General features: G+C 46.7%; 1 protein-coding gene across 1 annotated transcript in view; it reads left to right on the plus strand.

Moving 5' to 3' along the window:
- The window catches only part of LOC111161487 (WD repeat domain 88), a 46,152-nt gene that overhangs the window by 6,304 nt on the left and 13,038 nt on the right, over positions 1–26,810 (plus strand). The window contains exons 2-9 of the mRNA XM_022525183.1: positions 6,364–6,474; positions 11,178–11,266; positions 12,607–12,670; positions 14,951–15,089; positions 16,360–16,489; positions 21,482–21,669; positions 23,386–23,468; positions 24,732–24,800. Of these exons, the coding sequence (XP_022380891.1) occupies positions 6,364–6,474; positions 11,178–11,266; positions 12,607–12,670; positions 14,951–15,089; positions 16,360–16,489; positions 21,482–21,669; positions 23,386–23,468; positions 24,732–24,800 (873 nt within the window). The remainder of the gene's footprint in view (positions 1–6,363; positions 6,475–11,177; positions 11,267–12,606; positions 12,671–14,950; positions 15,090–16,359; positions 16,490–21,481; positions 21,670–23,385; positions 23,469–24,731; positions 24,801–26,810) is intronic.

Consider the following 26,810-nt stretch of genomic DNA (forward strand, 5'->3'; position numbering starts at 1 on the left):
ATTGTCTAATTTTTCTTGTGTGACTTTTGCCTAATTGTGTCTTTTCAGGAATTAGTCCATTTCATTTCAAATTTGAAATTAGTCTATTTCATTTCAGGGGATGAAATTTGTGGAAATAGAGTTATTCATAATACTCCTTAACTATCTTTTTAATGTCAATAGAATATCTTTCATTTCTTTTTTTTAAGATTTTATTTATTTATCAGAGAGAGATCACAAGTAGGCAGAGTGGCAGGCAGAGGCAGAGAGAGGGGGAAGCAGGCCCCCTGCTGAGCAGAGAGCCCGATGCTGGACTCGATCCCAATACCCTGGGATCACGATCTGAGCCAAAAGCAGAGGCTTAACCCACTGAGCCACACAGGTGCCCCTATCTTTCATTACTGATACTAGTATTGTGTTATCTCTTTTTTTTCTTACTTAGCCTTGCTAGAGGCTTATCAATTTTACTGATTTTTAAAAAAGAATTTATTTATTTGAGAAAGAGAAAGCATGAGTGGGATAGGAGGGGCAGAGGGAGAAGGAGAGGCAAACTCCCTGCTGAGCAGGGAGCCCAACCCAGGGCCCAAACTCAGGACCCCAAGATCATGGCCTGATATGAAGGCAGATGCTTAACCGACTGAGCCACCCAGGCATCCCTTAATTGATCCTTTTTAAAGAACAGTTTTTGGGTTCATTGATTTTTCACTGTAAATTTCCTGCTTTCAGTTTAATTGGTTTATGCTCTAATTGTCATTGTTTCTTTTCTTCTGCATACTTTGCATTTAATTTGCTCTTCTTCTTCTATTTTCCTAAAGTGAAGGTTTAGATGATTGATTTTAGATCCTTCTTCTTTTTTATAAATGCATTCATTGTTATAAATATCCCTCTAAGGACTTCTTTCGTTGTACCTGACAAATTTTGATTTCATATTTTAATTTCATTAGGTTCAAAACATTTAAAAACTTCTCTTGAGATTTCTTCTTTGAACCATGTGTTATTTAGAAGTGTGTTGTTTAGGGGCGCCTGGGTGGCTCAGTCAATTAAGTGTCTGACTCTTGATCTCAGCTCAGGTCTTGATATTGGGGTCGTGATTGTATAGTTTCTATTTTGTTTTTTTTTTAATTTGTTAAGGTGTGTTTTATGGCCTAGAATGTGGTCTGTCTTGGTAAATGTTTCATATGAATTTGAGAAGAATATTTATTCTGCTGTTACTGGAGGAAGTAGTCTGTAGATCTCTATTACATTCAACTGACTGATGGTGGTGTTGTGTTCTACTATGTCCTTGTTAATTTTCTGCTTGCTGGATCTGTTCCTTTCTCATAGAGGGTGATGAAGTCTTCATGATAATGGACTCATCTACTTCTCTTTGCAGTTTTAATAGCTTTGCCTAACATTTTTGGTGCTCTGGTGTTAGGCACATATATGTTAAGGGTTATTATATCTTCTTGGAGAACTGGCCACTTTGTCATTATGAAAGCCCCCTTTTACCCCTGATAACTTTTCTCACTGTGAAGTCTCCTCCATCTGAAGTTAATATAGCTAGTCTTGCTTTCTTTCGATTAGGGTTAGTATGGTCTATTTTTCCTCCACCCATTTACCTTTTTTTTTTTTTCTTTTAAAAAGAGAGAGGAGTAGGAGCAGAGGGAAAAAGAGAATCCTTTTTTATTTTTTAAAGATTTTATTTATTTAATTGACAGAGAGAGACACAATAAGAGAGGAAACAGAAGCAGAGGAAGTGGGAGAGGGAGAAGCAGGCTTCCCGCTGAGCAGGGAGCCCGATGCGGGGCTCCATGCGGAGCTCGATCCCAGAACCCTGGGATCATGACCTGAGCTGAAGGCAGACACTTAACAACTGAGCCACCAGGTGCCCCTGGAAAGAGAGAATCTTAAGCAGGCTCCAAACCCAGCATAAAGCCTGGCATGGGGCTTGATCTCACAATCCTGAGATCATGACCTGATCTGAAATCAGGAGTCAACACTTATCTGACTGAGCCACCCAGTCTCCCCCATCCTTTTACATTTTTTTTTTTAAAAGAGTGAGAGAGAGAACAAGTGAAAGTGGGGGGGAAGGGGCAGAGAGAGAACCTCAAGTAAACTCCCTGCTGAGTGTGGAACATGACGAGGGGCTCGATCTCATGACCCTGAGATCGTGACCTGAGCCGAAATCAAGAGTCAGATGCTTAACCAACTGAGCCACCCAGACGCTCCTGCTTTTAATCTGAATGTGTCTTTATATCTAAAGTGAGTTTCTTGTAGACAATATATCATTGGGTCCTATTTTTTCATCCACTCTGACAATCTCTCTCTTAATTGGTACATTCAGACCATTCAAAGTGATTATTGATCTAGTTGGATGAATATCCGCCATATTTGTTACTGTTTTCTATTTGTTGCCTTTGTTTATTGTTCCTATTTTTGTCTTCCACTCTTCTAGCTTTTGAGGCTTTAACTGAGCATCCAATGTGATTCCATTTTCTCTCCTTTCTTAGCATATCAGATACACTTTTTTTTCTTTTCTCAGTGGTTGCCCAAGAATTTGCAATATACATTTGCCGTTAATCCAAGTCCACTTTCAAACAACACTATACCACTCCTGGGTAGTGTCAGTAACTTAAAATAACAAAATATTTCGAAGTCCTCCCTCATGTCCACTGTATCATTGCTGTCACTCATTATATATGTGTGTGTGTGTATATATATATATACACATATACATATACATATATAATATACACATAATCAGATGTTAATTATATAACATATAATATATTGCTCTTATAAGACTATATATAATATATCAATCATATATAATACATTGTTGCTTTTTTTACATTATGCTATTATTATTTTGAACAAACTTAGATCAATTAAGAATAAGAACAAAGTTTTTATTTTACCTTCACTTATTCCTTCTTTGGTGCTTTCCTTGCTTTGTGTAGATCTGAGTTTCTCACCTATATCATTTTCCTCCTCGCTAAAGAAAAGTTGACATTTCTTGCAAGACAGACTATTGGTATCAAAGTTTCCCCAATTTTTCTTTGTCTGAGAAAGTATTTGTCCTTCACTTTTGAAGGATAATTTCACAGGATACAAATTTCTAGGTTGGTGGAATTTTCCCCTCCTAATACTTTAAATATTTCACTATAGTCTCTTCTTGGTTGCATGGTTTCTGAGAGGGTGGATGTGATTCTTATCTTTGCTCCTTTATAGGCAAGACATGATTTTCCTCTAGCTGCTTTCAGCAATGTCCTTTTATCTTAAATTTTCTGGATCTTTAAAATGATATGCCTAGGTATAGTGGGGTTTTGTTTGTTTGTTTGTTTGTTGCATTTATCCTGTTCCATGTTCTCTGGGCTTCCTAGATCTGAGGTTTGGCATTTGAAATTAATTTGGGGGGGCTTTTCATTCATTATTGTTTCAAATATTTCTCTTCCATTCTATCATCTCCTTCTGGTATTTTCATTGTGCATATATTACACTGTTGTAGTTCTCCCCTGGTTCTGGCAAATTCTGTTTCATTTCTTTAAGTGTTTTTTTTTTCTCATTGCTTTTCAGTTTTGAAGGTTTCTATTGATATATCCTCAATCCCAGAGAGTCTCTCCTCAGACATGTCTAGTCTAATAATGAACACATCAAAGATACTCTTGATCTGTTATGGTGTTTTTGATCGATAGCATTTCTGTTTGGTTCTATCTTCGAATTTCCATCTCTGCTTACATTGCGTGCTGTCTACTACATTTCTTAGAGCCCTTAGCATATTAACCACAGGTGTTTAAGTTCCTGGTCTGATAATTCCAACATCCTTGGCACATCTGGGTCTGGTTTTGTTTTTAGGTTTGTGCTTTCTCTTCAAGCTATGTTTTCTGCCTCTTTGGATTGCATTTTTTTTTCTTGATATCCAGACATAATATATTGGGTAAAAGGAACAGCTGTAAATAAGCCTTCAGTAACGTGATGCTACCATGTAATGGGCAGAGAAGAAGTCTACAGTCCTATGACTACGACTCAGTCTTTCAGTGGGTCTCTGCCTCAGGCTTGTGAATGTCATGGGTGCTTTTCAGTCTGCACTTCCTCCCCCCCCCCCCGCCCCGAGGTTAGGTGGGATTGGATGGCTAGAGCGGCTGGGAGCTGGGTATTTCCCTCCCTCTATGTGTACAGCTAGAGCTGGCAAGGGTTGAATATTTCCCTTTCCCCAGGTCAGGTAGGCTTTGATAATGCTGCATGGAATATTTCAAAGCAATTCTTTACCCCCCCTTCCAGCCACTGTGAGGACCAGGTCTGCCACTGGAGATAACGCTAATATGAATGTGAGTGAGGGCCCTCATGGCTGGGTCCCCCTGGAGTTTTTAACTCTCAACGTTATCCATGCTGCACTCCCAGCAACTTGTCTGTTACAGGTCAGGTTTCCCGATCCTGGGCCTGGTTCCCATGGAGGTCGCTGCTCTTGGATTTCTGTCCTATAATATGGGATTCTTTGTTTTTGCCCATTTCTCCAATTTTGAGGGCAGCAGTCATGAATCTAGGAAGAGTTGTTGATTTCTCAGTTTGCTCAGCTTTTAATTAGTTGTGCAAATGGAGCAGTGGCTTCCAAGCTTCTCGCATGGCAGCCCAGAAATCAGATGTCCTTCCCTCCTGTCATATTGCTTAGTCATATTTCATTGTGGGAATGTCTCATTTTACGTTCATCAGTGGATGGATATTCTAATGGTTTCCATTTATTTTATTATTCCAAATAATACTGCTGTGAGTATCTATTTTCAAATTTTTGTGTGGACATGTTTTCATTTCTGTTAGGTGTACACTTAGAAGTGAAGCTGCTGGATCATATATGAATACATACGTTTTAACTTTTTGAGGAATTCCTGAACTGTGTTCCAAAGGAACGGCACCATTTGGATTCCCACCAGCCATGTGTGAGAGTTTGAGTCCTCCACATTCTCACCAACACTTGTTATTATCTGACTTTTTTACTGTAACATCCTAGTGGATATGGTGGATATGAAGTGTATCTCAATATGGTCTTTTTTTCCCCTTTAAGATTTTATTTATTTGAGAAAGAGACAGAACACGTGAGCTTGGATGGAGGGAGGGGCAGAGGGAGAGGGAGAAGCAGACTCCCTGCCAAGCAGGGAGCCCAAACTGGGGCTGGATCCCAGGACCCCAATATCATGACCTGAGCCAAAACCAGATGCTTAACAGACTGAGCCACCCAGGTGCCCCTCAATTTACAATTGATTTATATTTTCATAATAGCTAATGATGTTGACCACATTTCCATGTGCTTAGAGCTTATTAACATACCTTCTTTGGAGAAATGCCTATTCCGATGTTTTGCCTATTTTAAAATCAGGTTGTTTCTTTTTTTTTATTGTTGAGTTTTGAGCGTTCTTTCTGTATTCTAGATACAAGTCTCATCTGATAAACGATTTCCAAAAGTTTTCTTCCACTGTGTGGGCTGTTTTGTCACCTTCCTGACAGTGTCCTCCGAAGGGCAAGGTTTTTAATTTCGATAATGCCCAGTTTCACATTGTTGCTGCTGCCGCTGCCTGTGCACGTGACGTGGGAGCTGAGGAAACACTGTCTAACAGGAGTTCCCGGAGATTTACAACTATGTGTGCATCTAAGAGTCTCGTGGTTTTAGTTCTCACATTGAGAGCTTTGATCCATCTTGAGTTAGTCTTTGTAGATGGCGTGAGGCAACAGTCCAACTTCATTCTTTCGCAGGTGGATTTTATTTGTCTCAACACGATCTGTTGAAAAGACAAATCTCTCCATTTTCAATCACTTGGCCCCCTTGTTAAGGAAGCAAGTGACCTAAAACATGAGGGCTTATTTCTGGATTCCCAACTCTGTTCCACCCATTCCTATGTCTGTTCTTAGGCCAGTAACTCCTGTGTCTTGATTATGGTCACTTTTTTTTTAGGTGATGAGGTTTGAAATTGGGAATTGTGAGTACTCCACCTTCGTTCTTTTCCAGGAGTGTTTTGGCTATTTTGCTGTCCTTGAGCGTGCATATAAGTTTTCGGATCAGCTTGTCTGTTTTGGAAAGGAGGTCAGCTGGGATCTTGAGGGGACACTGCTGACTCTGTCGATCATCTTGGAAGGTATTCTCATCTTGACAATAGTAAGCTAATAGCTAATCCTTGAATATGGGCTGCTTTCTCATGTCTCTGTGTCTTCTAAAATTTCTTCCAACAATGTTCTGTGATTTTCAGAGTATAAGTTTTACACTTGTATTTTTTAATTACATGTATTCCTATTCTGATGCCTTTAATGGAATTTTTTAGTGCTTTTTTTCCAGTTGTATAGAAAAATGATGGATTTTTTGTTATTAATTCATATTTTGTAACCTGCTGCACTCATTCAATATCTCTCTTTTTTCAGATCCCATTTAAAATTCTGAGGGGACACAAGGACCTTGTGAGCTCCTGTAGCTTCTGTGTGGATGACACGAAGTTCCTCAGCTGTTCCCATGACAGTACCCTGAAGCTGTGGGTAGGTGGCCTGGTGTGGGTGGGATGAGAACGTCCCAGGAGGGGAGAGAAGCTGGGCCCCATCTTATGGAGAGTTTCCAGATGCTGAAGAATCCCAAAGACTTGGAGAGAACTTTCTGAGCAAAATGCAGAAGGAGAAGACAGGTGAGGGTTCAACCCTAGTGTCAAGCCCTTGGAGTGAGATGAATTTAAAGCGGTTGCTGGCGGCCTGTTGATTTGGAAACAGTAGGAATGGGGGATGGGGACCCCTGGTGGGACTCTGCCCCCTGCCCCACCTACTGTTGGACAGTTTCCACTGTGCCTGGGATCTCTGACCTGTGGCCTCTCTTTGGGTCTCCTTCTCATTTGGAAAATTCACTTCCATTCACAGGGTTGGTATGGCCAGGCCTAGGTGGTCACAGAGGACAGAAAAATGGCCAGGCCGGGGACCTGTCCATGAGGGCTGGTTGGGAGGGGCAGGCTTGAGTATGGCTCAGTGCCCCAACGTTCCGGAAGCGGCACGAAGAACAGGGATGTGAGATGGTTAGATGAGGTTGCAGAGATGTGGCCACCGAGAACTCTTTCAAAGCCTCTGGGCATAGCCAGCAGGTGCTGGAAGTCCTCTCTGGAGGTATTGCTGGTCAGTGAGGAGGATGAGGGAGCGGGGATAGGGGATGGCATTGGCCCTCAGGGGCCAGGCCACAGATAACTGTGTGCCACCTCCACTGGCTTCTGGGGCGAGAGGGGATAGAAAGGAATCTAGGCTGGTTCCTGGGTTCTGGTGTGGGTAATCAGGTGAAGGATAGCTCCTCGCCTTCCAGATGACCACACTGGTCATCTTCTGGGTCATCAGTGGGTACCAAGGCCAGGCAGATGAGGCAGGAGGGTTTGGGGATGGTCCAAGTTATTCAGCTGTGTGACTCTGGTCACGTGACCTCCTGGCCCTCCCTGAAACTCTCCTGGTCCAGCTCGTGCTGGGACTACCCCAGGGCCTGCCTGGCCCATGCCCGGCCCCAACAGGCATCCATTCCTCACCTCGGCTGCGGCCCATGAGCTCCTTCTGGGAACCCTTTCGGTTCCTCTGAGAGTCTTAAAGTCTTTCCCAACCCTCTGGGGAGACTGAGAAGCCAGGGGCGAGGGGCTCTGTGGGTTGTCATCACCCACGTGAGGGGGAGAACAGCTTACAAGTGTGCATCATGCTTGGCCAGCTCAGCTCCGCCCCCACACACACATTCTTCTCACCTTTTGAACTAGTGGAAGGACTCCCTTTTGGGCCAAAAGTCTCTAAAAGGGGAGATCTGCCTGTTCTGGGGCCAAAAGCTTCTTGTCTCTAAAAGGGGAGATCCACTTGTTTTCTCTTGTTGTCCCAAGATTAGAGACCATCCACTGAGATGTCCCTGGTTCTGCATAGTGGCCGGGTGCCTGGCCCACACCAGTGTATCCAAGATACAGTCGCTTCAGCCTGTCCCAGTGTCCCAATACCAGCCTTGCTCATGGCCTTGCCTGCTTCTGCCAATTTCCCCAGGTCTCTCCCTGTGCTTCCCATCATGCCCCGATCCCTGGCCCCCACCAGAGTCACCAGTTGTCTGCCTTGGCTAGCCCCACTGACACCTCCTCCAAGAAGTCCTCTTTCCTCTTCCTAGTTCTCTTTTCCTCACCTTTGCCCTTTGAATGGCTCCTCCCATGGCTCTCCCTGCCCCAGTGCTGCTGCCATTCCTGAGCCCTCTCTGCCATTGCCCAGTACACTGCCTTCTCCTGTTGCCAAAATGTCCCCCTGCTTCTCCCTCCTCTCCCCACTCCTGTCACCTCCCATCTCCTATCCCTCCTCTTGGGCCCCATCCAGAACCCAAGCATCTGATTTAATCTTTTGGAAGCTCCCTTCATTCTCACTGTGGACCATTGTGAATAGTTTGCAAAGTCCATACATGTATGAAGAAGCTGGGGGAAAAATCATTTTTTTTTGAGAGAGAGAAAGAGAGGGTGGGGGGACAGAGGGGCAGAGGGAGAGGGAGAGAGAGAATCTCAAGCAGATTCTGTGCTGAGTGCGGAGCCTGAAGTGGGGCTCAGTCTCACAATTGTGAGATCATGACCTGAGCCGAAACCAAGGGTCAAATGCTTAACCAACTGAGCCACACAGGTGCCCTGGGAAAAATCATTGTTAATCCAGTATCCCTCTAATGTATTGGCATGCCTCTTTCCAGTCATTAAGAAATAGCAACTTTGGTGGTTTTTCTCACAACTCAGAAGAAAAACAAGAACCATCATTTCACAACTCTGGAGTTAAGTGCTACGAGAATGTTGGAATATAAGTTTATTTTTTTCTTGTTTCCACATGTATACCCATGTTTACGAAATTGAGACCATTAAGAAACACTGTTTATATAACCGTTTCAAACTTAAGCTGTGGGTATTGTCACATTTCCCTATTTTCCAACTATTTACTGGGGAAAAAAAGCCCCTCTTTTCCCTTCATTTAAACTCTGACCAGTCTCCTTCCCCCTGCCCCGCCTTGATTTATCTGAGTCAATTATCTGAGTCCGCAGAGGGGTTCTTGCCTCCCAGTGCCAGGTGAAGAGGGCGCTTATTTACTTCAAGAAACATTCAGTACGAAACAGAGACATTTCCACTGCTTTGGATTTCCCTAACAAAATCTGGCTTGTTTGCCATCTGCCTCTCGCGGAAGGATTCTCTTCACAGCAGTGCACCTGTTCCAACAGGGTTCTCCGTCTGCGGGTGCTGTTCCTTGTCCTGGCCAGCAGGTGTCACTATCAAAGGCTGAAGCTGCACATGGACCCTGCGGGGCACAGGGCTGCCCTTAGCCTGACCGGGGACTTTGCAAAGACGGGAGTCCCAGGCCCCACAGTGATCGTTTTCTTCGTTCCATGTTTGTGCTGGAGTCACGCACCAGCCAGGGAGGCTGGATCGATCGCACGCAGGCTGCCTAGACCCGTTCTCTCATCCCGAGCTAGTAGACTTGTGAGTCCAGGCTTACAGCTTGTCCTGTCCTGGTGAGGTCCTCTTTGGACTCCTGCTGTCTCTCCGTGCCTCTGATTAGGGCCTGCTGGGTTCCCCATACACGACCCCCCACTATTTGAGGTCTTAACGGAGAGGGAATTGAGGGCCTGGGTCTGTGCAGAATAGGGTTCACATGGCAGGTGTGAGACTGCCTGCGAGGCTGGCCTTGGCCGGCATCTGGGAGCCGGACTGGCCCATGGTGTCCTGCAATCCACTAAGTGATAAAGAGAGCTCAGGGTACCCAGACTGTTGGCATAAGCCATAGTTTGTGCCAAGCACCTGCTTTCCTTCTGGGAGTCTGGATTTTGGTGTATGCTAGAGAATCCCCCCCAAACCCCGGGCCCCAAGGCTCAGGCATGTCTCCTAGATAGACAACACATCACATGTGTTACCACAGTGGGGTTGGTGGAGGAATTAGGCGTGTCCCGTGTGTCCGACCCAGTGGGAGAGACTCTTGGAGGCTTGCCCTGGTCTCCGCCCCAGGCTCCTTCCCCTTTGCTGATTTTGCTTTGTGTCCTTTGCTGTAGTAAATCTTAGCTGTGAGTCTGACTATCTGCAGGGCCCTGTGGGGGTCCTGGAGAATCACTGAGCCTGGGGGTGGTCTTGGGGACCCCTGACATAGGGTTCTTTACCCCCCAGCACGACTTGGGCTCTTTTTTTTTTTTCTTAAGGTTTTAGTTATTTCTTTGTCAGAGAACGAGCGAGCACAAACAGGGAGAGCAGCAGGCAGAGGGAGGGAGCCCATGCAGGACTCAATTCCAGGACCCTGGGATCATGACCTGAGTTGAAGGCAGATGCTGAACCAACTGAGCCACGCAGGCGCCCCTTGACTTGGGCTCTCAACGCACAGTGGGCTCTGCCCATCAGGAAGTACTGTCCCAGTCCTGCCCCCCATCAGCCCAGAGGCTCCCGAGCTCCGTATTTTCACCTAGCAACCTACCACCTTTCTAGGAATTCATTGCTTTACCATTAATCTGTTTTTCACGGGGACTTTCCCCTGCAGCTCATCCTGAAAAGTTCCTGGCGGGTTTCTAACTGAAAATATTTCACCTCTGCCACAACGGGTGCTTTTCGCTTCGGCGCCCTTTTTCTTCTCTCCCTGTTCTTGAGTTATTGACTGGCTTCGATCTCATCGTATTCTCCAACTGCCGGCTTGCTAATCGTGGCTGGCACCCACCGTTGGCATGCTGAAACTCATTTAACTGCTCCCTTGGGGTGGCCCGGGCCGGTGTGCCCGCCATCCCCTCTAACGCCCGATGAACTTTTTCCGCACAAGTCTTTGACCACAGTTCTGCCTATTAGGAGAGACCACGCAGAGTAGCCCTGCTGGGTCAAAGGGTGTGAACTTTTAACAAGTTTTTAAAATGTCTTGTGAGATTCTGCCAAGCCCCTTGGGCCAGTAGAGATGGAGGAAATTGTCTCCGGCCCTGCCCCCCAGAGGGGCTGTTTGGGTCTTGTGCCTGTGCAGGGGAGGGGGTGTTCTCCAGGGACATCATGGGCGGGGGGGTGATGGGCAGGGTGCCCTTGCTGCTCTGGGGAGAGGCTGGAAAGTTCTTTTGCCCTTTGGAGTGGGGTGTGGGGCATGGGACCAGGGGCTGTCCCACTTTGCTGTTGTGGACAAGCTCAGGGCTGCTGTCGAGCTCAGTGCACGACGTCCAGCAGCAGCTCAGCGACCTCTCTCTCTCTCTCCCTCTCTCCTGTTGGTTTGAGGATGCTGTGGATGGCTTCGTTATTCGGGATTTCGATCATAAGCCCAAAGCTCCTGTCTTGGAGTGCAGCGTGACGGCTGACAGCAGAAGGTGACCTTTCCCTCGTCTGGCACTGGACAGGTGGAGTGGGGGTGCAAGCCCGTGTGCAGCACGCCAGGGACATTGCTCTGTCCTCTTGGCAGCTACGTTCCCCCTCTCCCACCTCTGTCGCCACAGTTTCCGTGTTCTGCTGTGAGGGTCCAGGGGATATGGCCACTCTTGGAAAAAGTACTGAAAAGACAGTGTGTGTGGTGGCTCAGACAAAGCCAGTCTGCGTTTCCCTCACAGAGGTGCTTTTCCGTGGTCACACCCGTGGCCCGCTGAAGCTTCAGGGGGCCATGAGGACTGAGTCCTAGGTGGCATCTCACAGGGAAAACGGAGGCCAGGACACGAGATGGCCTTTAAAATACAAGGGGCTGGGATGCCTGGGTGGCTCAGTCGGTTAAGCGTCTGCTCAGGCCCTGATCCCAGGGTCCTGGGATCGAGTACCGCATCGGGCTCCTTGCTCAGCGGGGAGCCTGCTTCTCCCTCTGCCTGCCGCTCGCCCTGCTTTTGTTCGCTCGTGCCCTCTCTCTTTCTCTGACAAATAAATAAATATAATAATTTTTAAAAAATGAATAAAACACAAGGTGCTGTTTAAAAAAAGATTTTATTCATATGTTTGACAGAGACAGAGAGTAAGAGAAGGCAGGCAGAGGGAGAAGCAGGTTCCCTGCTGAGCAGGACGCCCGATGCGGGACTTGATCCTAGACTCTGGGATCATGACCTGAGCCAAAGAGAGATGCTAAACTGACTAAGCCACCCAGTGTCCCAAGGGGCTTTGCTTTAAAATAGATTTGCCTGTACCCCGGGCAGCAGCTACAAAGCCAGTAAAAACTCGCACGGGAATCCATCTTCCACACATGACATCCACACGGATTGTCACAGAAACGTGCCACGGGAGAGAGGCACATGTATATGAGTATGGACAAAGGTACATTTATGTTATGTTGCTAAATGTCCAAGAAAACATTTTAGAATGAAGTGAGCCGTCAGAGTGTTTCTGTAAAAAGACAGCCCCGTGAGCAGAGAAGGAAAGGGGTGGTCCGTGGTAGGTGTCCCCTCAGAAGAAGACCGTCATCCACAGGAGAGAAGACACAGTCCCTTTAATGCCCTGAAGATGGAGGAACGTATCTGGGTGGCTGAGGGACTGAGGAAGAGTGTGCAGTGCCTGGCGTGGGGTTCCATCTGGTTCCAGGGAGGTCATGGAAGGGGCTCAGGGAACATCTTGAGAAAGATTCAGGCATTACTTGCAATCTTGGTCCGAAGTTACATTTTCTATGAAGAATTTTCTATGTATTTTTTTTTCATAGAGCTCATAGCTGTAACTGTCTGGGTCATTTTCTTGGCAGAATTATCACAGCGTCCTACGACAAAGCGGTGAAGGCTTGGGACCTTGAGACAGGCAAGCTGCTGGTGAGTGTGGCCCTCCCAGCGCGGCAGCACAGGCCCTTCACTGGGCCTGGGAGGGACTCCTTGGGGGGTGGAGGCTGGGATGGGATGGGAAACCAGTCTTTCAGAAAAGGAGAATTTTCTCAGGGACACCAGGTGATGGCGGGGGGGAGCGCATTGGGGAAGGAAAGCTTCTTGGGGCAGGCAGAGGAGGGCTTTTGCTGGAAGGATGGGAAGGGTTTGGATACACAACGAGGGGGAGTGGGGGAAAATGGGACATGGCATTCCAGGCTAAGGGGACTGTGCAGGAAAAGTCTCTCTCCCCCATGGGGGTGTTGGGATTTGATGGGGCCAGAAGTAGAGCTGAGGCCATGGGACAAAGGCCACATGGTGAAAACACGAGTGTTCTGGGGAGCTTGGATGGGCCGCCATCCATCCATCCGAACCAGCCTGAAACTCCCTCCCTCTTTGTCCGGTGCCCCTGCCGCCCCGCCCTGCCAAAGGGGCTCCCCGGGGAGCTCGTCACCTTCCCTTTGCCCCTTTTTTCTTCTCCGTGCAGAGATCCACTTAGATTCACCGTAAACATCCCAGACATTATATTTAATACCTTGACATCACTTCTCCTGTGTCCGCACACATTTCCAGACGAACAGGTGATTATGTTGTTAGCAAAGTGTCATCACTCTGTGCGTACCTTCTGGATCTTGACTTTTTTTTTTTCCCTCAAAAATAAATGGTGGGTAAGGACACACTGACGTCATCCTTTCTCATGGACACGTGGATTCCATGGCGTGGATAAGTCAGGCTGTGTTGCACTATTCCGTGGTATAGGACACTAAGGCTGTTTTTACATTTCTCTATCATAAGCGACACTACGAAGGGGAAACTTGGTGTGTAATTTTTTATACACACGATGCAATACTTTTAAGGAAATAGAGCTGGATTTTACTGCTAATTTGGTGTAGAAACATGGCCTTTTAAAAATTATCCTCTGGACATGTGTGCCAGCTCCTCTCCACTGCACTGGAGGGGCACTCACTATCTTACTAGCCAGACAGCATGGTTTTTAAAACCTTTTAGCCACTTGGGTTGGTGGAAAAATGAGACTAGCGTTGATCACTCCCGACTTGGAGCGTTTATTCCAAATGTTTGTTTCTTCTCTTGTACATTTCCTGCTCTTGTCTCCAGCCAGTTTTGCTGTTTGAGATGCTTTTCTTTTGCTTCTTTAAACATCTTGTTAGTGCTTTGATTTATTCTTGGTGCACCAGCGATCCGTGCCACTTGCCAACTAACTGAATTAGTTATCCACCCCTGTTTGACAAATTAGCCTGAAACTTAGCAGCTTGAAACAACAAATGCTTATTATCTCCCACTTTCTGACAGAAATCTAGGAGCAGCTTAGCTGGGTGGTTCTGGTTCAGGTTTCTTATGAGGTCACAGTTCAGAGGTCACCAGGGTTTACAGTCATCTGAAGGCTCAACTGGGGCCGAAGGCTCCCCTTCCAAGATGGCGCCCTCACATGGTTTTGGTCGGGAGCCCTCAGTCGCTCTCCCCCGTAGGGCTGCTTGAGCGTCCTCAGGACATGGCAGTTCACTCCCCCAGAGTGAGTGATCCAAGACAGAGCAAGGGGGAAGGCATGGTTTCCTTTATGACCTGGTCCCACACTGTCACTTCTGCCATATTCTGTTTATTGGACATGAGTCCAGCCCAGGCTCAGGGGGTGGGGAATTAGGCTCTACCTTTTGGAAGGAAGACTGTCAGAGAATTTGTGGGTGTATTTTATGACTGTCATGGTGGCAATACCATCTTTTATAACGTACAGAGAGGACCTCCTTTCCTAGAATGTTGAGTGGCTCATTGTCCCCTTCTTGAGGTTTGCTTCCAGCCTCTCCTGAGGAAATGTGAGAGGCCTGAGGGGCTGGGCTGTGGTGTCTTGTCAATGGTGCGAGGCACAGGGCAGACACTTAATAAACACTTGCCTACCCTACTGAGTAGGACAAAAGTTGGCCATTAGGAGAGCCTTGTGGCCAGTTCCACTAGATGCTGTACCTATCTTTGTCCATCTGTCCTGGACACAGAGTCATTAATTACATTGATTAATTTAATTAATTAAAACCAACCCAAATTTAAAATTCACTTCCTTGTTTGCACCAGCCCATTGCAAGTACCCCATGGCCCCGTGTGGCCAGAGACTAGTTAATGTATTGGACAGTGCATCGATGGAACATTTTCTGTCATCCAAGAAAGTTCTACTGGACCGAGGGGCTAGAGAGAAAATCACCTTTTGATTGTTGCCCTATTCAGTGGAAGATCAATTATGAAACCTTCATAGCCTCCTGCAAGGTTTCTCCTGATGGCAAATATGTGGTCTCAGCCTTGGACGTGGACCGGGCCATCTGTATAATGGATGTAGAAAACGCCACCACCGTGTCATACATCAAAAGTGAGTTTGCGGGGTGCCTGGTTGGCTCAGTGGGTTAAAGCCTCTGCCTTCGGCTCAGGTCATGATCTCAGGGTCCTGGGATCGAGCCCCGCATCGGGCTCTCTGCTCAGCAGGGAGCCTGCTTCCCCCCTCTCTCTCTGCCTGCCTCTCTGCCTGCTTGTGATCTCTGTCTGTCAAATAAATAAAATCTTTAAAAAAAAAAAAAGTGAGTTTGCAGGGGCGCCCTGCTCTGTTCTGTCTGCTGCGGTACCAGCCTCTTGTCTCCTGACCAACAGTGGCTTTCTGTGGCCCTTTTTGTTGAGGCTGTAACGAGCCACCTAATGAGAGATGGGACCCTCACTGACAAAACACCAGCGGCTAAGACCTGGCCCGAGTCTCATCGGTTCAGGCTAATGACAGGATTAGCCCCAAGCTTGTCATAGATGAAACAGTGTTCTGGTCCAGTGCCACGTGGACAGTTAAAGCCCAGCCTTTCCTTGAATGGAGGCTCTACCTTCATAACATTTTTACCTGTATTTTTCAATTATAAAGATAATACGCATCAGATGCCAGTTTTCTGGTTGTGATATGGTATGGCAGTTATACAAGCTGTTTCTATTGGGGGAAACTGGGAGATGGGCACACAGGATCTCCCTTTCTTATTCTTGACAACCGCATGCTTATTGACGGTTATCTCAAAGTAAAATAATAAAAAAAATGTAATCATTGTAACAAATGTGATAAGCATATAAAGTTAAGAAGTGAAAGGCAGCTCCCTGCGTCCTGTCTCCTTCACTGGGGTGTCTGATCTTAACAACACATTGCTGGGTGGCTTTCCTGACCTCGCAGGAGCGTTTGCACACCCCACGCCTACTTCCCATGTGTACCTTGTGTTTCTGTTGGCTGAGCGCAGACCTGGCACGTGGGCGCTGTCCCCTGGCTATACCTCTCTCCTTCCCGGGTCACTTCATCCTCTTCCTGTCCTCAGCCTCCAGCTTCTAGCTGCACACCTCGTTTCTCCATGCTGTGTCCCACTTTCAGGCCTTCACACCTGCCGTTCCTTCTTCTGGAGGCCCTCTTCCCATTCTGGTTCCCCCGCTAACTTTTAAGGTCCCTCCTCAACCTTTCTGGGCTGGGCCAGCCTTAGCCCAGCACACGGTCGGCACCCGGGAAATGTTTGTGCGAGTGTAGTGTGCCTTGTGAAACAGGAATTGTGTTTCTGTGATATGGTTGCTGCCCCCCGGGAGGCCCGTGGAATGCTAGGTAATGACTTGCTTTTCCTGTGTCTCAGATCATCACAACCGGTCTCTCACAGCATGCTGCTTTGACCCCGACAGCCAGAAGGTGGCTTCTGTCTCACTGGACAAAAGCATCAAGATCTGGGATATTACATCCCAGGCCACGCTGCTTACCATCACCAAGTGAGGAGGGGCCCAATCCTGCAGCTGGGAGGTGGGCCCGAGTCCCCATTCATGCCCTCCTGGATTTGGCCTGCACACCTTAGGCCTGCGATCGGATGTCCACATGGGGCATCCCCAGCTTGGCCAAGGGTGCTCAGAGGAGGCTGGAGATGGAGAAAGGGAAGGAGGGAGGCAGGGGGGGTGGGCATCACTAGCTGTGGCTTGTGAGTGGGGACAGGACTCAGGTGCATTTGTTTTCATGTGAGCCAACTCTGGAAAACATGGTGCAGAGCTCCCCCACCTCCCTCCCAAATGTGAATTTCCAGCATCTTCTGTAAAAGGGGAAAATCTGATCATCCAGGGTGCATGAGAGTTCCCTGGCAGGTGGCCCCCACCAGGTGGGGGCCCCATCCTCTCCAGCAGACCCTGGATGGCAGGGTCCCAGAATGTGTACATGCCCCATCACCCTGCCAGCTGCACTCAGTGACGAGTGCTGCTGGCCTGGGACAGGCTGTCCCTTGTGGATCTGGCCAGGGGTTAAGAGTGTGCAGGTTTGTATCCTCTGTGACTTTGGACCTTAGATTCCTCACCTGCAAACTGAGCAGAGGTGAGGTCTGAGCAGGATGGCACATGCAGGTCCTCAGCACGGGCCCCACAGTGCGTGCTCAGCACATGCTCTGTTACTGAGAGGGACTCTCAGGGACATTCAGGTCGGGGGTGCCATGGGCCAGTTCCCTGGGGCAGTGAGGCTTGTGAGGAGCGGAGGTGGCCGAGGTTCCTGCTGTGGGCATCACAGCCCACAGCCCTTCTGTTTTCCCCATGGGGGTGGAAAGAGAAATGAGCAAAATGTTTATTGGTATTTTTGATCAACCCAAATGTATAATTTTGGGAGGGGAGAATGTAGATTTTAGCAAGAAAAGATAAAGGAAGAGATTAAGAGCCCCCCATACAGAGCAGCCCACACTTGATTTCACGCTCTGCTGTCAACGTCCTTAAATTCTTAGTTTATGAACAAGGGGCCTTGCATGTTTTTATTTCCAAAGTATGTAAAGTACTTTTTGAAAATGTAAAATGTGCAACATAGTACAAAATTAAAAGGGAACAAAAAGATCTCTAGTGAAAAATCGCTCTTACCTGTCTCTCGGTCATTCACTTTCCCCTTCCCTCCTTCCTGCCTGTCTTTCATTCTCTCTTGACAGCTTTATTGAGATATAATTCACAGTCAGAGAATGCACCCATTTCAAGTGTATAGTTCAGTGGTTTGGGGGAATATCACATTTTTAAAATTGTGGTAAAACTGTATATAACATAAACATTTCATTTTAACCATTTTTTTTAAAAAGCTTTTTATTTATTTTAGAGAGATGTGGCAGGGAGGAGCAGAGGGAAAGGGGGAGAGAGGAGGGGGGAGGGGCAGAAGGAGCTGGGGGAGGTGGGGCGTGAGAGAATCTGAAGTAGGCTCCATGACCAGCGCAAGCCCCAGGCAGGGCTTGATCTTGCAAACACTGACATCATCACCTGAGCTGAAATTAAGAGTCTGGCACTTAACTGACTGGGCCACCCAGGCACCCCTCCCATTCATTCCTAAAGGGTATTTTTGCCAGATATAAAAATTGGCATTGACAGTTTTTTTTTTCTTTCTTTTTTTTCCTTCATCATTTCAAATCTTTCCTGTCACTTTCTTCTCATCTTCATGGTTTCTTTTCTTTTTTTCTTTTTCTTTCTTTAATTTATTTGATGGACAGAGATCACAAGCAGGCAGAGAGGCAGGCAGAGAGAGAGGGGGAAGCAGGCTCCCTGCTGAGCAGAGAGCCCGATGTGGAGCTCGATCCCAGGACCTCGGGATCATGAGCTGAGCTGAAGGCAGAGGCTTAATCCACTAAGCCACCCAGGCGCCCCTTCACGGTTTCTGATGAAGAATCTCCTGCTGTTCAAATGATATTTCCCTTTTGCCGCTTTCAAGAATTTTTTCCTTGTCTTAAGTTTTCAGAAGTTCAACTAAGTATTTATTTAATTTCATTTTTTAAAAGTAATTTCTACCCCTAGCAGTTGGGCTTGAACTCATGACCTAGAGATCAAGTATTGCATTTGAAGTTTAATTATGATGTGTCAGGGGAGAGATTTCTTTGGGTTTGTCCTACTCATCTAGCTTGTTGAATCTGTGGGTTTATTTCTTTTGGAAAATTTGGTAAAATTTCAGATATAATCTCTTTGATTCCTTTTTCAGTGCTTAACCCCCTTTCCCCTCTGGAACTCTGATGACACAAATTTTCAATCTTTTGTTATAGTCCCACAAGTCTCTCAAGCTGTTTCTTTTCCCCCCCTTCCAGTCTATTTTTTGGACTGTTTAATTTATATTGTCTGTCTCCATATTCACTGACTCTTTTTCTCTGTCCTTTTCATTGAATTTTTAATTTTTAATTTCCTATTTTTCAGTTCTAAAGTTTCCATGTGGCTCTTTGTCCCATCTTCGATTTCCTCGCAGAGGCTTTCTATCTTTTCATTTGCTTCAAGCATGATTATAATTGTCCATAGAAGCATTTTTATGGTGGCCACTTAAAAATCCTTGTCAGATAATTCTAATGTCTGTGTCATCTCACTGTTGAGCATCTGTTGATTATCTTCTCATTCGCAATGACATATTCCTGGCTCTTAGCATGATGAGTGATTTCCTGTTGTGTCGTGGATGTTGTGTGTATTAATTATATTAGAAAACTCTCAGTCCTAAAATCTTGTTCTAGCAGGCCATCTCAGTAGAGTCTGGCAAGGATGGCAGTCTAGGCTTCCTTCTTGGATCTTGCTGGCAGGGGTGGGGATGGGATGCAGGTTTTCCTGAGATGTTTGGCTGGAATAAGGTGGGTCGTGGCTACAAGTTTTCTGTCTTGCTCAGCTATCTATCTGGCTAGAAAGAACAGGCTTTTCTTGAGGGCCTTTTTATGGTCCCCGTTGTTTCTTGGGTTATAGGCTTTCCTGGTATTCAGTACAGGATAGGTGAAGAAAATAAAACCCTAGGAACACACAGCATGCCTTCTTGGGTCCCAAGATGTCATGCTGGTCTGCATTCTTATCTCCATTTTTCCCAGTCTTCTCTTTGCTTTATAAATGCCCAGGACTCTTAGTTGTACTTAGCAGGAGGAATAGGGAAAAGTGCATTAATTCCATCCTGCCCAGACATAAGTGCAAGCACTTTCCCCAAACTGTTGTTAAGTACCATAATCTTTTATGAGAAATGGAATTTCTATTTTCCTGGAAAATAGAGATAGCCCTGGTTTAAATCCCAAACACTGTGTTTGGATTCTGGCGAAAGCTTTTTATCCATCTCCAGTATATGCTGCGATGGCTCTTAGCCTAACAGCCACAGGGATTTGGAAAGTTTGACTTTCCTAACCTTGGGAAGTTGACATTTCTTCTCCTTTGCGCTTAGTCTGTGCACTACAAAGAACGAAAGCAGAGTTGAAAACTCTGGCCTGAGCTCTAGAAAAAACAGTTTTGTTCAAGCTTTCCTTCAAGTAAAATGACTGATTTTATGATCCAGGCCACTCGGAGATGCTCATCTATGTTCATAGGTTTTCTTGAAAACTGTTTATAATGGAAGATGAAACTCATGGGGGAAATACTTGGAGGAGCACAAAGAAAACAAAAACAGCCAAATTCTGACAGATTAAGAAAAAAAAGACATAAAAATTGAGAATGGAGGGCGCTTGGGTGGCTCAGTGGTTAAAGCCTCTGCCTTCAGTTCAGGTCATGATCCCAGGGTGCTGGGATCGAGCCCCACGTCGGGCTCTCTGTTCCGCGGGGAGCCTCCTTCCTCCTCTCTCTCTGCCTGCCTCTCTGCCTACTTGTGATCTCGGTCTGTCAAATAAATAAAGTCTTTTAAAAAAAATTGAGAATGGATAAGTAAAAACTTAACTAAATGCACAGCATTCAAATATGCTTTAATGACTGAAGACAGATGAAGGGAGAGGGAGAGAAAAGACAAGGGCACTGGGAGAAGGTGGTGAGAGAAGGGTGGGGGAAGGAGGGGCTTCCAGGTATTGGGGAGAAAGGAGGTGGAGCGTGAGCAGGAGAAACCCATTTTGAAAGTGTGACCCAGGACGAGACCCTAAGGGCTGTTTTTCTGTTGACCACTGCTAATAGATTTTCTGATGCCCCTTTCCCTCAAGTCTCAGGTAGCTCTAAGTAGTGCAGTGGTTCTTAACCAGGGGCAGTTTTGTCCCCCAGTGGACGATTTGCCAATATCTGGAGGTATTTTTAGTTGTCGTAGCTGAGTGTAGGTGCTGCCGGCATCTGGTAGACACTGCTCAACATCCTACAGTGTATGGGACAACCCCCTACCACAAAGAATTGTGGGTAGCACAAATGTCAGTGTTGCCATGATTGAGAAATCCTAGAATATTGCTTAGTCAGAGCAATTAAGATCTGGACCTTGATAATATATATACAATGGAATCTTACTCAGCCATCAAAAAGAAAGAAATCTTGCCATTTGTGATGACATGGATGGAGCTAGAGTGTATTATGCTAAGTGAGATAAGTCAGTCTGAGAAAGACAAATACCTTATGATTTCACTCATATGTGGAATTTAGGAATCAAAACAGATGAGCAAAGGGGAAGAGGGGAAAAAGAGAGAGGAAAGAGGGATGCAAACCGTAAGAGACTGTTAACAAACTGAGGGTTGATAGAGGGAGGTGAGTGGGGGGGGGTGGACCAAATGGGTGATGGGCATAAAGGAAGACACTTGCTGTGCTGAGCACTGGGTGTTGTATGTAAGTAATGAACCACCAGATTCTGCTCCTGAAACCAATATTACACTATATGTTAACTAACTAGAATTTAAATTTTTATAAAATGGGGAAAAAAAAGATTTGGACCATGGTAGGCAGTGATCAAAGGAATGATGTCCATTAGGTCATAGGGGACCAGGTCAGCTCCAGTGCCCCTCACCTCAGCTCTGTCCCCAGATTCTCCAGGCATGAGGTGCTGATGTATGCACCCTCCCATCTGTGTTTCAGGGCACATTCTGGTGCAATCTCAAACTGCTGTTTTACCTTCAGTGGCCATTTCCTGTGTACAAGCTCCTGGGATAAAACCTTAAAAATATGGAATATCCATACGGGGGAGTTTCGGAACTCTGGAGCCTGTGTGACTCTGATGAAGGGCCATGAAGGATCTGTGAGCTCCTGCCACTTTTCCAGAGATAGTGAGTAATGAACACATAGAAAGTTTTCACACCTATGGGAGTGCTGGGGCAGATCTTGTGTTCCGTTCCCCTGGACTTGCCATCATAAAGAGAGGCAATTCCTCACCAATGGTGAGGGTGGATTTGTTTTCTATGAGAACACACAAGCCAGGACGGACATTAATAGGCAGAAGTTTGCAAGTAGCAGAGACTCAGCTTAACGTGGCTTAGCAGCCAAAGATATTTACTAGCCCCTGGAATGGGGAAGTCCAAGAGCAGATCTCACTTCAGGTGTGGCTGGGTCCAGACACTCAAGACAGTGCTGTTAGGGAGCCAGTCCTGGCGAAAGAGAGACCCTTCTTTTCCTTGGTACTAGTGCAAGTCCCAGGACAGTGCTTCATTGGCTCAGCTTGGGACACACGCCTACCTCAGAACCAATCACTTTACCAGAGGATGAAAGGCTCTGATTGGCTAGGTTTGAGTGACTTGCCCACCCCTCTGAACTAGTACCCTCCAACCAGAGGGAATGAGAGGATTGTGTGGGGTGTTTCCTCATGGGAAGTGAGGGCATTGTTGACAAATGAAGGGGCATGGATGCCAACAGAGGTGATGACAGGAAGTGGCCTCAGGCCACTAGCCTCAGTGAGGGAAGTGACGGTCCCTGACACTCAGGAGCCAATGGCTTTCCTCCTCCATTCTCCTGGGAAGCGGGGCTCGCTCTGTGTGTGTGTATCACGGGCCCCCAGCCAGTACAGAAGCAATCAGAGCCTGGCTTGCGAAATGCTAGGGTGTTTTTGAACAACTTTACCTCTTCACAAGCAGTCTCTGTGAGTTAGACCCCATTCAGGGGCATCCCACCAGTTTCTGTCCTTGTGTTTTTGGGGTTCAGAGTTGTATACTGGCCATTATCCTTATTCACACATTCTGCATTTGTGAATTACCATACTGGATAAAATTTATTCGTAACCCTAAAATCAGCATTTGTGGCACTTTTGTGATGTGGCAGGGGCTGTGGACACACGCAGGGCAGCGAAGAGTGTGATTTGGCCTACCCACACACTCCCAGCTGCGGTTGAACAAGGCGGCCCTCTGCCTTCTTGTTCCAGCTCCCTTTCTGGTAAGTGTCCATTTTGCGGGCCCTTGAATACCCAGTTATTTTGCATTTGGTGGACTTGGTTGGTAACTCTGTTCTTTAAAGAGCCCCCAAGCACAGGGCCGGAGTGCTTGCTGTCTGGTGCTCCTCAGCGCGAGAAGGTGGTGACATGGCTTACAGGGAAAGCACAGGTATTGGATAAGCCCGGTTCAGGCGTCAGCTCCTGCACTGATGGCCGTGAATTTACGTTGATGAATAAACACTGTGTGTCAACTACAGTGTGTTTCAACAGAAGGAGATCTAAAACGAGGTTATGTATTGATCGATTAATGAAAAGTTGGGACCAGAGAGGCTCCTAGGAACCTCACCCGCTAGGTCCTCTAGGAGAAATTGTTCACCATTGTCTAATTCAGCATCTGTGGTGGCTTTATGGAACGTCACTGCTGTGAATAATGAGAATAGACTGTAACTGGCTGGGGGTCATCGAGCCACCCTAGGAAGGGGTTGGAGTGTCCTTGGACTGAACCAGGGTGTCACCACACCAATGCAACCTCAGCCTGCTTTGACCTTGCTGAAAGGGGGAGCACTTGGCAGGGGGAAGATGACCCCCCGCTTCTCTGAAATGTTATCATTTTGTGTTGTAGCCTCTGTTCTCGTGTCTGGAGGGTTCGACAGGACTGTGGCTATCTGGGATGTAGGAGAAGGCTACCAGAAGATCTCCTTGAAGGTACCGATGTCAACATCAGATAGAGGGTCCATGCTGGGTGCTGGGTGCTGGGGATACAGTAGTGGGTGAGACAGACCTAGATGTCCCCATTGGAGCTGACACCTCTGTGGGGAAAAACAGACAGGAAACCAACAAGCAGATCATTAACCATGATGAGTGAAACAGAGAAATCACAACAGGGTGATGTGAAAGAGATAGACCCCAAGGACTAATCCACAGTGGTTGGGCAGGGAGGGCTTCTTGGACAAGGTGGTGTTTGAGCTGAGAACTTGAAGGCAAGGAAAGACTGAGTGAATGAGGAACGCGGGAAGGGCATTCTAGGCAGAGGGAACAACAAAAAACTCAGAAGTGGAAAAGTGTCTAAGAACAGTAGAAATTACTCTGCAGAAAGATGAATGCCATAAGGAGGCCTGCACAGATAGCTCTGGGCTCCAGAATGGTGGGTCTCTGAGTGCTTTTGCCTACAAGTTAGAGGAGACTCGACTCAGAGTGTCTCTATGATGACGGGATGGATTGTCCCAACTTGGCAGGAACCCAGAGAGGTTAGGCAGTCCCAGGACTGGCTACAGCAGCACCTCCGTGCCAAGTACCCCCTACCCCAAGATTCCCGCAGCCTCCCTGGTCTTGTGATCTCACGGTTTGGCTGCGAAAGCTTGGCTTGCATCCATACATCTTGGTCCCTCAAGCTCCCATCCTTTGTTACGCACAGCAGTTTCACTTCTCTCCTACTCTCCTTCCTCCTACCATACCACACTTGCTCGCCTTCCATCTCTTTCCCTAAGATTAAAGAATGGTCCAGATGCTGACGCAGAGCCCTGACGTCATTAAGCATCTCTCTCCTCTGAGCTCCTTTTTTACCTGAGGAAAATAACCCCCCATTTGCTCAGGCCACAGGGGATAGGTTTGCGGCGACTTGAAGCAAAAGCCCCCTCTCCAGGAGGACCTCCGAGTGGTTATTTCCTAGAACAGAGAAGGCAAACGAAAGCTTGCAAGAGGTGCTCTGGGGCCAGCTGGGAATATAGTCACTCTTCTTCCATCCTGCTCAACACTGGAGTTCTGTTTTAAAGAGCGCAGTGCCGTCACGCACACGTGCATCGACACCCTTTACACTTCGTGTTACGTGTCACGGGTGACTTCCGGAAAGCGCAATCAGTTGCTCTTAAACGCAGGCATCCCTGGGGTCCTGACTTTGCCTTTTTGTCTTTGTTGTGCTTACCAAGGTTTTTCCTCTAGGCACTTGTTAAAAATTCTATTTTTCTTCAGGGCCATAGTGACTGGGTGACAGACGTTGCCATTAGCAACAACAAGAAATGGGTCCTGTCTGCTTCAAAGGTAAAAGTGGCCAGTCTCTGAGTGACTTCCAGTCTCTCCCACGTTCAGAACTGGTGTTCACGGAAGTGTTACTGTCAAGCTAAGTTCCTGGGCTGCCTCAGTCTGGGCCCCGCCACCGCCCCTCACCCGCCCCCAACCACGCCAGGCCATCCTCAATGCAGGGAGCTGGCCGGGACCGTGGGAAGCAGGTCCTTATGTCTGCTTAGGTGGGGAGTTGCCAGGGATTTCTGTGTCTGCGACCATTGACATTTGAGCTTTGTTGGAGCAAGGGCCTGCCCAGACCAGTGAGTGATGGAGCCAATAGGGGGCCTTTGGGGGGAAGACGTCAAGCTCATTGGGAAGCAGCAGAGACCACCCTGAGCTCCCAGGTGGGCCTTCCCTCTCTGCACCACGATATCCTGGAATTCCCATGCCAGTGGCACAGAAGAGCAAGCCCAAGGGTATCCCAAGAGCTGTCCTTCAGGTATGGTGAGCCCAAGAGTAGTGGGAGGGGGGGTCCCACCTTGCTCCCTGCTGACCTTTATTAGAACCATGCCATTCTGTGGTCTGGTCTGGGGGTTTCTGGGTGCATGGGACCATGGGTAAGACTCAGCCTGCCATGACCAACGTGTTAGCCAACCCAGACACTGCCACACACGACCCCAATACCCTAATAAAAGTTCTATGCTGATATGTTATTGGTTTTTTTTTTAAGATTTTATTTATTTATTTGACAGACAGAGATCACAAATAGACAGAGAGGCAGGCAGAGAGAGAGGAAGGGAAGCAGGCTCCCTGCCAAGCAGAGAGCCCGATGTGGGGCTCGATCCCAGGACCCTGGGATAACGACCTGAGCCGAAGGCGGAGGCTTTAACCCACTGAGCCACTCAGGCGCCCGTGTCATTGTTTTAATATAAAAATATGAAAGATGGGACGCCTGGGTGGCTCAGTGGGTTTAGCCGCTGCCTTCGGCTCAGGTCATGATCCCAGCGTCTTGGGATCGAGTCCCACATCGGGCTCCTTGCTCAGCAGGGAGCCTGCTTCTCCCTCTGCCTCTGCCTGCCATTCTATCTGCTTGTGCTCACTCTCGCGCTCTTTCTCTCTCTCTCTGACAAATAAATAAATAAAATCTTTAAAAAAAATATGAAAGATGATTATGACAACTCTATCTCAGTAAAGCTGGAGAAAATTGAAAGTGCAAGCCAAAATAAGAAAAAGGAATGTTTATTTGAAATGCATGTCTCATTCAGTGTTTTTTACTTCTCTGTTACATCAATGCTAGTATTGAAACAGTAATAATTGAACTACTTAATGGCAGCAATTAGTAGTAATTCATAATAGAACTAATTTTATTTTTATATTTTATAATGTTTTATATTTTGTGATGTTTTTATTTTTATATAAAACATTTTGTTTCTTTTCTTTTTTTAGATTTTATTTACTTATGTATTTGACACAGAGAGAGAGAGAGAGAGAGACAGTGAGAGAGGGAACACAAGCTGAGGGAGTGGGAGAGGGAGAAGCAGGCTTCCTGCTGAGCAGGGAGCCTGATGCAGGACTCGATCCCAGGACCCTGGGATCATGACCCGAGCCAAAGGCAGATGCTTAACTGACTGAGCCACCCAGGCACCCTGTGTTTCTTTTATATATCTTATATTTAATAATGTTTTTATGTATCTGATAATATATTTTATAATATCTCTTTCTTGTGGCAATTTATTTGGACTTTTAAAAAAAGTCTTCATTGGCTATTCCAACGTTGTAGGCTTTATTATCATGTGTGCTGAAGATACATAAATGTAAGATTTAAAGAAAAAAATACAAGTACGATAAGATTGATACAATACGATTGATTCAATAAACATATTTCTATTTATTCATGTATTTATTTCCCCAGCTTTATTGAGCTATAAATGACACATAACATGGCCTAAGTTTAGGGGGTGCACAGTGTGCCCTGGACTGCCCCAGCCTCCGGACGCCCTTCTTTTTGTTGAGGTAGCAACAAAACCACACACTGACAACTGTGAG

Source organism: Enhydra lutris, unplaced genomic scaffold, assembly GCF_002288905.1.
Source record: "Enhydra lutris kenyoni isolate GAN:26980312 unplaced genomic scaffold, ASM228890v2 scaffoldscaffold85, whole genome shotgun sequence".
In the NCBI taxonomy this organism is placed as follows: Eukaryota; Metazoa; Chordata; class Mammalia; order Carnivora; family Mustelidae; genus Enhydra; species Enhydra lutris.